At 38.8% G+C, this 11,261-nt stretch overlaps 1 protein-coding gene across 1 annotated transcript in view; it reads right to left on the reverse strand.

Moving 5' to 3' along the window:
- Positions 1 to 10,285, reverse strand: part of LOC107731579 (cyclin-dependent kinase 5 activator 1-like) — a 15,733-nt gene extending 5,448 nt beyond the window's left edge. Inside the window, exon 1 of the mRNA XM_016542700.1 lies at positions 9,101 to 10,285. Within this exon, the coding sequence (XP_016398186.1) occupies positions 9,203 to 10,162 (960 nt within the window). The 5' untranslated portion in view covers positions 10,163 to 10,285 and the 3' untranslated portion in view covers positions 9,101 to 9,202. The remainder of the gene's footprint in view (positions 1 to 9,100) is intronic.
- Positions 10,286 to 11,261: the final 976 nt, after the last annotated feature.

An 11,261-nucleotide genomic window follows, 5' to 3' on the forward strand; every position in this document is an offset into this window, starting at 1 on the left:
CCATCCCCGGAGTGCCAGACTGGGTTTTGGGGATAATGAAACGAGGTTATTCACTGCAATTCACTCGAAGACCCCCGCGATTCAGCGGCGTGGTTCCCACCTCAGTTTAGAGCAAAGACGCACATGTCCTGCGCTCGGAGGTGATGAATTTGCTGGCGATAGGAGCTGTAGAAACGGTTCTCCCAGCTCGGAGTGAGTCAGGCTTCTACAGCTGCTACTTCCTCGTCCCCAAAAAGGATGGGCGACAGGGAGATTTGTGTCGGTAGAGGAGAAAGAACAACCATCTGCACCAAATCCTCATTCCTTGTTTCAATTCCACCTCAGTCCGGTTCACATCACCGCCTCCTCCTCTGTCGAGTCCTTTATGAAGCCAGACAGAATTTCTGATCTCCATCAGAGCCATAAGCCCGTCTCCTGATCTCCTATGTGATGACCAGAGGAAGTCGGGCAAAGCGATATTTTACTGGGGCTCATGTTTATTGAGATCCAGTTTATTGAGTTAATAATGTATATGTAAACTCCAGTAATATGGAGTTTTGTTGGATTCTGTTTTGTTCAAGTTCAATACCTCTAATATTCAGAAGTGATGTAATCATTTTACTGGGGCTCGTGCCCCAATAAAAAGGGTCTAGCGACGCCCCTGACAGCAACCAAAGACTCGTAATGTTGTGCGATTTTAATAAACCACGGTCGAAAGAACCTTAATATTTATGTTTGGAAAGCTGCTTCGTACTGTTCACAGAGCACTCTTGACAGGTTGCCATGTCCACTTATTATAAACAATCCAGATTATGGAGTTTGAATGTGAACTCCAGCAATACGGATTTTTGTTGGATTCTGGTTTGTTCAAGTTCAATACCTCTTATTCTCAGAAGTGATGTGATAATTCTTAAAATACAAATACTGTAATGATTTTTGGTTTCGTTTTTACACTCATTTCTTCTGGTATGTTAGTCTCTTGATGAAAATAAAGTAGTTGAATACATGGCCTTGTCTGTTTTGTGACCACTATAGATGAAGATCTGTTTTTAGTGCTGTAACCTCAACTTTGAGGTGTGAATGCTTTATCTGTCAATAAAATCTGAAAAACAAGCACACAATAACACATATGTAATACTCATATGAGTTAGAAAATGTTACATTGAAGAGAGCTCGACGACTGGCTCATCTTGGCCCAGTCGGAGGACAAGCTACTATTTCACAGATCCTTCCTCCTCAGCCACTTAGAATGCCTGGGACTTAGGGTCAATTTTGGGTCAAAAATCGTTCCTGGGAACATTTCTCGACTCAACCCAAATAAAGGCGGTAGTCACGCCAGAACGTGCACTGGCCATTCAGCAGCTCGTGGCCTTATTCAAGTTGGAGCCTCTCACCCTCTCAAGGCGTTTCAGAGGATGCTGGGCCTCATGGCCTCCGCTTCTCCGGTACTTCAGTTGGGCCTGCTTCGCATGCGGCCCCTTAAGTACTGGCTGAAACGAGTTCCGTCCCATGCCTGGCATCTGAATGGGGCGTGCCCCTGGAAATGGTCTGCAGAAGGAAGGTGGTCTCGACCCGCCTTGCCCCATCACTGTCCCTATATGGGATCCGCCCACGGTGTTGAGGGCTCTAAGGAGCCCTCCCTTTGAGCCACTACAGTCCATTGACCTTCGTCCCCTGACGCTAAAGACCATTCTACTACTGGCGTTAGCATCGGTAAAGCACATGGGAGATCTGCAGGCACTCTCTGTGAGCCCCACCTGCCTAGAATTTGGGCCCAGCGAATCTAAAGTCGTCCTGAAACCAAGGCATGGTTACATATCTAAGGTGCTCTCTACTCCGTTCAGAGCACAGGTAATAGCTCTATCAGTGCTTCCTGATAGAAGTTGAATTCACTCTGCCCTGTCAGGGCACTGAGATTTTATATTGAGCATTCCACCCCGTTCAGGCAGTCGGAACAGCTCTTTGTATGCTTCGGCAACCGCACCAAAGGGTTTCCAGTCATGAAGCAGAGACTTTCCAAATGGATAATTGATGCTATTGCGCTAGCGTACTCTTCTTAGGGCCTACAATGCCCCATGGGAGTAAGAGCCCACTCAACTAGAGGCGTCGCCTCTTCCTGGGCTTGGTCTAGCAGTGTGTCCATTGCAGAAATTTGTGCGGCGGCCGGCTGGGCCTCGCCGTCCACATTTGCCAGGTTTTATAATCTGGACGTCCCGGCCTTACAGGCTCGGGTTCTGTCTGCATAAAAGGGCTCACTTTTGTTACATGACAACCAGTCCCTTACCAAAATTCTCAGATGAGATTTACGGCAGCGCACGCTCACTGCTCAGGTGGCTGGGCTGGGCTCTGTATATCATACGTAACAGGAGCACAATAGTGGTGTCTATTTCGCACATGCTGAGGAGAGTGAAGTTAAACACAATAAACAAACCCAACAGGTGCACAGAATTGTTAATGTGTAGAATATATGAGCCTGTTTGTGAACACCACTAATAAATGTGCCTTTATGTGCCAACCAAAGAGAAATGCTTATGTTCAAGCAAACACTGTTAACATCAACAATGTCATCAACCTTAAAGTTAAAAGTACATTTAAAAAAAGTAAATTACATCTTGAATGAAGAAAACAGGGCATATGTTTATTTATGTAGTTGGTTAGTTAGTGTTGTGACATTTTCATGATGATTTAGCACATAAACACCCCAGATTCTCATTACCACATTACAGCTATTTATTTGTTTATTTTTGATGTATTTCCATTGCTTTAAATTATTTTCATTACTATAATAACATTTTGTTATTCAATTTGCTATAGTGATACAATCTTTTTATTTTATGGTTTTCTCTATCGGTTTTACACTTTTCTCTCAAAACAATTAACACAGCTATCTAAACACAAACTTATCTTAACCAAATAGTTCAACTTTTGCTGCAAAATGAAGCACTGCAATTTTTTTCTAGTAATGCTTTCATTAAAAGTAAATAACATCAAATCTATAGGTTTGTTCTCTATTGATAAAACCTATTCAGCTGTAGATGCACAAATACACTAATGAAAACACATGTTTATTGCAAAGTTCTTCAACAGGAAGTTTTGTTTTATATATATTGTGTAGGCCTATATCTAAACGAAATAGAAAACCAGTTATTCAACACCCATCACCAATGTATAAAACTAATTGCTCCTTTAAACTTAATGCCAACTTTAGCAGCAAGAACTGCAAACAAACGCTTCTGATAACTAGAGATCAGTCTTTTACAGCACTGTGGTGGATATACATGTACTGTATATAAGTCAGCAAACAGAAGTAAACAACACAGGTAAATGACAGTCTCACAGAGCTTTATTTAAGGCTTCAGGAGAGGAACAAGCGATGATCGCAGGTGAGATAATGAGCTGATAATCTTGAGCTGAACAGTCACTGTGGCTTTCCTTTGCAGGTTGTGGCTGATCCGGTGTGCTGAGCTGAAGACAGAAGATGATGATTGCTGAGCCAGGTAAGTTGATACACATACAGTATGTAAACAACAAGACCAGACACTGAGGTGGTGATGGGAAGGTGGCTTTAGACAGTTTTTAGACTGTGACTTGATTGGTGCTGACATGACATGTGAAGTGCATCAGAATTCTGGTGATTGTGAACAAGTGGGTGGAGCTGAAGGATCTGGCATTGCTGGTGACTCTTGAGTAACATACATACATACATACATACACACACACACACACACACACACACATATATATATATATATATATATATATGCATCTCCACAGGCCTCTTCCTTTGTGGCTGGTGGTGTTGTTCTCTTGTTCCATTCAAAATAAAACTTGATTGTCCACCTGAATGTTCTCAAACTTCAATTCTGAAAAATATTTGGACTTTTACAGGTAAAGAACAGAGTTGTCCTAAGAGAACTACAAATTATTCTCAAATCATCACGACTTGCCTAAAATAAATAATAATTTAAAACAGTTCAAGCATATCACAATGTTAGTTTAAATGTTTAACCTAGATAAATAGACGCATATCCAATCATTTGTGCGGAGAGTGGAAGCTGAAGCGCGCTCTGCAGCACATGGAGGTGCCAGCGTAGTCACTTGCATTTTTTTCTAACAGTGAAAACAACTTAAAATACGCAGTCATTTTTGCTCATAAATGTAAGAGTAATACATAATCATTCTAAACTGTAAAGGGTCTAGTTTTATTTGTGTGCACTCACAATATCAACAAAACCTTGTGCTTTTATAAAATAAAGAAAACAAATGCTTTCTGCCGTCTCGGTCTTGAACAGGAGCGCTTCACAATGATAAACCTAAACTCAGCGAATTGCCTCACAGACATGATAAAAATATATAGAAAGCTTTAAATTACTACTTTAAAACGAAATAATTCAAATCAAAACCTAAAACAGGCCCGATTATAATTCTGTACAATTAAAAAATAAAACACAAATTATAATGTCATATATGTAAAACTTTGTCCTATAATTGTATAGCTGCTTTTTCTGATTTTTATGTTGCTCTGTTCTGAATACCTTAAAATTTAAAGGATTTGCTGCAACGCAATTTTGTATGATTTGTTAATTATTTATGAGCCTATATTTGTTTGTGTTAGGACAAATGTTTGTGATTTGTGTACAACCAATAAAAGGAGATACAATTGTTTTTTATTTTGTTTTTTTTTAAGTATTGTTTGGTTGTTTTAACTATTATGAAAACATTTGAGAGTTTTGTTCACAGTGTTTTGATAAAATTATTTGCATGATTTGAAATTAATGAAAACTTTCAATCTGTTTGTATAATTATAAGTGTAAACTTTTGAGAACAGATACCTGAGTTTGGAGAAATGTGTCAAATCGAATGAGAAAAACTGTAAATAAGCATAAACTAATAAATATCCCTTAATGAAAGCTATAAATACTTTACACATAATACTTTACACATACTTTACCATAATGTATAATACTTTATTTACTATGTAATATTTATTATATTTTTTATTTTAATATTATTGTTTTTTTCACATTGCATAGTAATAAGAATTTAATGGAGAAATTAACTTTATTGACATAACAATAATATCATGATACCAAAAATTTGAATGGTCCTAAAAATAGGCTTAATTTTCTTTATGCAAAATACAATTTTATGACGAAATAGAATCTTTATTTAATCAAAGAATTTGTTTCATGAGATTTGTAACAATTTGTTTCATAAGATCAGTAACAAAGCACAGACACATCATTTGAATACTTTATTAAATAATTATAATCAAACTTAAAAAAGGAAATTCCACCATTAAAAGTCACATTTAATTATTATTTTTTTTTTTATATATTTCAAGTTTTCCAAACAACAACAGCATCACTCTGTGAGCTACAATATATGCATGTGCCACCACAGTAGCAATTCCTGAATGATATACATGCATTTTTTCAGACATTTCACATTGATACAAGCAACATATTTACACCAAACTGGATATGTCTCTGTATCCAGACTGTACACGACGTTTCTTTTGTATTCTACATACATTTAGCAGCATTGAAAACACTGATAAATCTTAGTAGTCGTAACTCATAGAGTAACGGCAACTTGCAGTGTTCAATAGAGTCTACTTAACATCCAGATCCTGAGTGTCCATCGACATGTTGTAGTGTCTTAATTCAGTAGTCTAAAACTTGAAAACCACATGCCAGTTGTCCCTTCCAGAAGTTCATGTCTGTTTAAGGACACAAGTTTTCTTTGTTGTAAAATCCATAGGGATTTGAGGTCTCTGTCTGCTTGTTTTGTCACATTAAAAATCTCCACATACAGCAATCAATGAAGTGTTTGAGGTGTAAAAAGGACGTTTGTGCAAGCGCATCCTTCAAAGGTGTTTGCACATGGTTTCAGGTCCATTTGATTGACTGGCAACATAGGAAATGATCAAAACAGTAGCATTGATGGGAGTGGAAAATGGCTCATGAGTTATGATTATTCTAGCCTGAGTAAATCAAAGTTTCTGTCTCTATAATCAATCCTTTTTGAGTCATGTGACTCAAAGTGAGTGTGTGCTTTAACCAAAGCAATATTCAGTATTGCTAAGATTTAGGACGAGAGTTTAAATCCAGATCAAGGCACAAACGTTTCACATCTGAAATATTTATCATCATTCATTACAAGTTCAGAGCAAGTATGGAAACTAGAATACTTGCTGCCTTCAAAACATTTCATAATTATGAGATAAGCTCATGAATGCCACTACAGTGTCATAATTATGAGTAGAAACTCTTGCTTTCTGAGTGGAGGCTGTGTCAATGAATTTATCATTTATAAACTTTAGTTTGTATGCATTTTTTTATAAGCTGATGGGGATTAGCGATAAAGCTAATGTGTTACATGTTACGCTTCCTTTATATTGTCAGGAAGTGAAAAACAAGAAAATTGCCCAACGAATCAACTTCATTCCAACCAATAATGTGAATGTACATCATGTCATAAATACAATGTATAAACTAAAAAGTAGGAACTTCCCAAAGGGCTTGAAGGCAGCAAATATTCCAGAGAAATCCAGTACACATGGGTGAGAAACAATGGAGAAACAGTTCTACGGTGGCGAGCCAGACAGGAGAGTGTGAGTGCAAACAGTTCTAGATAGAAACACAGCAGACTAGTTCACGTCACACAAGCCCATTGCTAAGGCTGCGCACGATAGCTATGCAACAACGGTGCTCTGTCAGCGCTCTCTGTACACAATAAGGCCAAAATAAATCACTTTAACCGAGGCAAGGAAAACAAGTGATGTGTTTGTGAAAAGCGAGAAGGATGGGGGAATCACAGCGGATCAGCAGGGATATTTACACCCTATAGTATGCCAACCGCTTGTCTGTGGCCACACGTTCCTGTAAATAACATCCTCCCCTGAGGCTGAAATGGAAATGACTAGAGGCTGAAATTGAAATCTGTAGACACACTGACTCTCTTTATAGGAACTTCCTTTATGCAACTGTGTCTTCCCTGCTGTTTAGCAAGGGAAAGTTATGGAGTACGACTAAGCAGTCTGCTATTAAGCCTGTTACAAATCGAGGAAAACAACTCTGAGTGTACGTGGTCTTATTTCAAAATGTGTTCTCTTGATATCGGTGCACCTGCCATACAAAAAAGCTAAAGATCTCATAAAAAGTTGGATATACAATCACAATTGTATTCTTTTTTATTGACATATCCTGTTGAAACAGGAAGTTATGGCAGGACATATCAAAGGGTTGTTCTTTTTTTTAAAAACGCGGAATTTGGTTTAGATCATAGTTAGAAGAATGTGGTTTTAGCTGGGACTATCTCATTCTAGAGAGCATTAGATCGGAAAAAATAGACCAAGTGAGTCATCAATATTTATTTTTATGGTTTTTTTGGAAGGGAAAGGCTGTGAATTTTAAATTTGTATATCTGCTAAAAGCTATTCTGCCAGTTTATTGGGGAACATTATCATATATATGGTTCAAAGCAAAAAAAAAAATGGACTAAAAGCCTTTCCAATCTGAATTTCATGGAGTAAAGTACACTTTACCATACTAAATGAAACTGTATTATAGTTTAATATAACAAATATATTTAAATACTTGAGTTTCATAAATGTGTCACCACATTTTGCAGTACATTTACACTAACCATTTTTAGAATTGCAAATTATACAGACAATAAGTTATTAAACTTGTATGTCATGTATTTAAATATATTTGTAATTTACACATTTTTAATGATGTATGCGTAGTGGTTACAGGTCGTTTCAGCGAGCATGTGTGCTCATATGTGAGAGCGTGTGTGGGCTGAAGTATGCGTTTAAAGTCGGCTTTTGCAGGGGAGCTGGAGTATGGTGCCCATGGCCCTGCCTTAAAACGCCACAATAAGATTAACGAGTGCTTGCCGTGCCACATGCTGCTGTCCCTGCTCTAATCTGTTAATCTTGTTAATGCCATTGCAGCTGCTGCCCCAACTTCCAGCACATGAAATAAAGGAAGGACAACATGATAACCAACAGCTGTTGATGCTCACTGGTTCACCCATCACACACACCCGCTAAAATGCTCTTTGTTGGATGGTTTCTGTTGCAGTTTCTCTCAAACTAGATGTCATAAAGGTAGAGGAACTGAAATGTTTAGTAAAGGAATCGTAACTATTTTTTAAAAAGGTTGGTTTGACAACAGCGTAACTAACAAACTTCTATGCAGATTGACAATCTCTCCCTTCCTTTTGATGTTGATCCCTAAATTATGACTATATTAAATTTTTAAGATAGGGGAATTGATTGAGAAAGAACAAAGTTGGGAATGCCAAAAGAGGGTTTGTAGTGACATGATAGAAAAATTATTTTGAGTTCCACAAAAAAACCTTTTAGTGAACGATTTATAAAAAAAGAACCATTGTTTCTCAGTATAAATAATATTTTCATAACCTGAAGAACCTTTTTCCACTATACACTCTTAAAAAAAGGTTGTTTTTGCAGCGATGCCACAGAACAGGGGTGTCCAAACCTGTTCCTGAAGCGCCACTTTCCTGCAGAATTTAGCTCCAAATGCCTGAAACAGCAAATCAAAGTCAGCAGACTCACTAGAAACTTCCAGGCAAGTGTGCTGGAGCTGGTTGTAGCTAAAATCTACAGGACGTTGGCCCTCAAGGAGCAGGATTGGACACCTCTGACAAAGACGAACCATTTTTGGTTCCCCAAAGAACCTTTCAGTGAACCGTTCTGAAAAGAACTGTTTTTTTTTTTGTGTGAGAACATTTAAAAATCTAAAGAACCTTTTTTCCACTATAAAGAACCTTTTGTGCAATGGAAAGATTCCATAATTTGCTAAAGGTTCTTCATGGAACCATTGATGCCAATAAAGAACCTTCGTTTTTAAAAGCGTAAATCATTCTCATACTGTTTCTATATCACGAAGCTCACTGTACTTCCTTCTCCTGCCGAAAAGACCATCACAGATGGTCATCAGCATGCTGCTTAACTAGCGAAACCAGTGTTGTTCAACAGTTAGACCAGCACCAAACCAACATACACCAGCCTGGACATTCTCACAGGTCTAAGCTGATCTTTTCAGCAGGAATATGTTGCTTCTGTTTCTTGCAGAATGGTCAAAACAAGGCTCATAATGTTACGTAACAAGGCATATGGGGGGCCAGAATGATGGAATGATGGTGTGAGATGTCACATTTGCAAAGACGATTCTCCTCATCCTTCTTTTCACCGATCCAGAACTCTAGCGTAGTCCTGCAAAGCGCAACCTCCTTCGCTCTTCAGATCGGCAAAGACCTGTGTGAAGAAATGTGGGTCTGCGTTGATGCGCAGCATCTTGGCACTGGTGATGTCGATAATGGCCAGGCAACGGTCCCAGAATGCCTCTTTAGCCGCCTCCACCAGGAAGGGCTTGAGCGGGTACGAGATCTCATTCCCCATGTAGGAATACGACAGGTACAGGCAGGTTAGGAGAATTGCTTGGAGCTCATGCTCTGAAGACACCACGTCGCCATCCACCACATCGCGGCACAGCATGTACACAAACACCACGTTGGCTGGTGTCACAAAGGCCTGGTCCTGCCAGCCCTGGAGCAAGAGCGAGCGGTCCACAGAGCGCAGCCACAGCACCGGATCGGTGGGGGAAAGATGCTTGAGCCTATAGCAGCGGCCACACAGAAACTCGCCCAGGCAGCGGAGCAGCTCGCTAGTCGAGGCCTGGACGATCACACGCTTGGGCGAGGAGGTGCATTTAGGTGCGATCTTCTTAACAGAGGAAATCTGCTGCGGTTTTCCGTATCCCACACCCAGCCCTACGCCCAGGCCCAGACCCGCAGGACCATCGTAGCTAGTGAGATTGGCGCAGGAGAGAGACTTCTTCACATTTTCGCGGTTGAGGTGCAAGACCGGATCATTCTGGTAGATGTTATTGTTGTTGAGAGGAGCCCCGACAGCCCCTTGACCTCCAGGATAGGCTTTTTTGGACTCGCCCCGCTTCTTGGTGGAGGCCACCAGGCGTTTCCAGGTGAGAGCGGGGAGGAAGATGGAGTGGCTGCGTTTGTGGTTAGGGTCTTTTTGAGTGTTCAGCGAGCGGCTGCTCAGGCTCGGGTAATGGCTTAGAGAACTGGGCCGGTCATCATAATAACCAGGTTTTCGAGGACCCGGAGAGAGCGACAGTACGGTACCCATGAGTCCACTGAGGTGCTGAAGACACCAGCTGTGTGCGTTGATGTGGCTCAAAAATAAAGTGTTTGTGCCTCACTGTTCGAAATCTGAAAGGTCAAGACTGGGCTGATGAGGGGCATGGAGGAGTTCCTGAGAAGATTATGTGCATTATAATAAATAAGTGACAACTTTAAATGATAGTTAATAAATGTAAATTCATAGAAATAAAGAGAAAAGCCTCTGACATGCATTTTTTTTGGGTAACACAAATGAACTAACAATTAAAACTTTTTGCAACATTTATATTGGTATGTTCATTTATAATTATACAGTACTGGTTCTCAAACTTACTTATTAATTCATTCATTCATTCATGTATGTATTTGTCATCTTTTAGAACTATTTTGCTGAAAAGAAAAATATATTAACCTATTTGCTTTTTTTTTCTTTTTATCAAAGATGTAAGCTACTTGTAAGTATTTATTTATCAACATGTAAAACAATGACAAATATATTAAAGATTCTCTCTGTCACTATTTCCCTCTGTCACTCATTAAATAAGTCAAGTTTGTCACATTTACCATGTTAACTGGATTAGTTCACCCAAAAAAGAAAATTCTGGGTAACACTTACAATAAAGTTCCATTAGTTAACACTGGTTAATGCAAATTTATCATCAAATCACATCATTTATCATTTATCAAATTTATCATCAAATCATTTATTCTGCCTCATGTTGTTTCAAACCTTTCTTTTTATCTGTGGAACACTGAAAAAAAACTCAAATTGTATAATTTGTAAAGAAAACTGCATTCAATTATGAAAATAGAAGCATTTTCACCAGTGGTCTCAGACTTTTTTTTTTGCATAGATTAGTGCTGTACCAATTTTGTAGTAATCTTATTATTTTACTCATATCAACTGAGTTTCTTGAGAGATCAGGGCAAAATCTGACCCATTTAACTTGGACTAGAGGGTCATCAGAACCACTAGTACACATTTATCATCAAAACCCTACAACAGCACAATATAGCCTACATATATACATATATATATATATATATGTTCAAATAGCTATTTTTTTAAGAAGTTGTATATGAACTAAATTTGTTAAGGTTTGCAA

The sequence above is a fragment of the Sinocyclocheilus rhinocerous genome, unplaced genomic scaffold (assembly GCF_001515625.1).
Source record: "Sinocyclocheilus rhinocerous isolate Xijiao unplaced genomic scaffold, SAMN03320098_v1.1 scaffold429, whole genome shotgun sequence".
NCBI classification, from domain to species: domain Eukaryota; kingdom Metazoa; phylum Chordata; class Actinopteri; order Cypriniformes; family Cyprinidae; genus Sinocyclocheilus; species Sinocyclocheilus rhinocerous.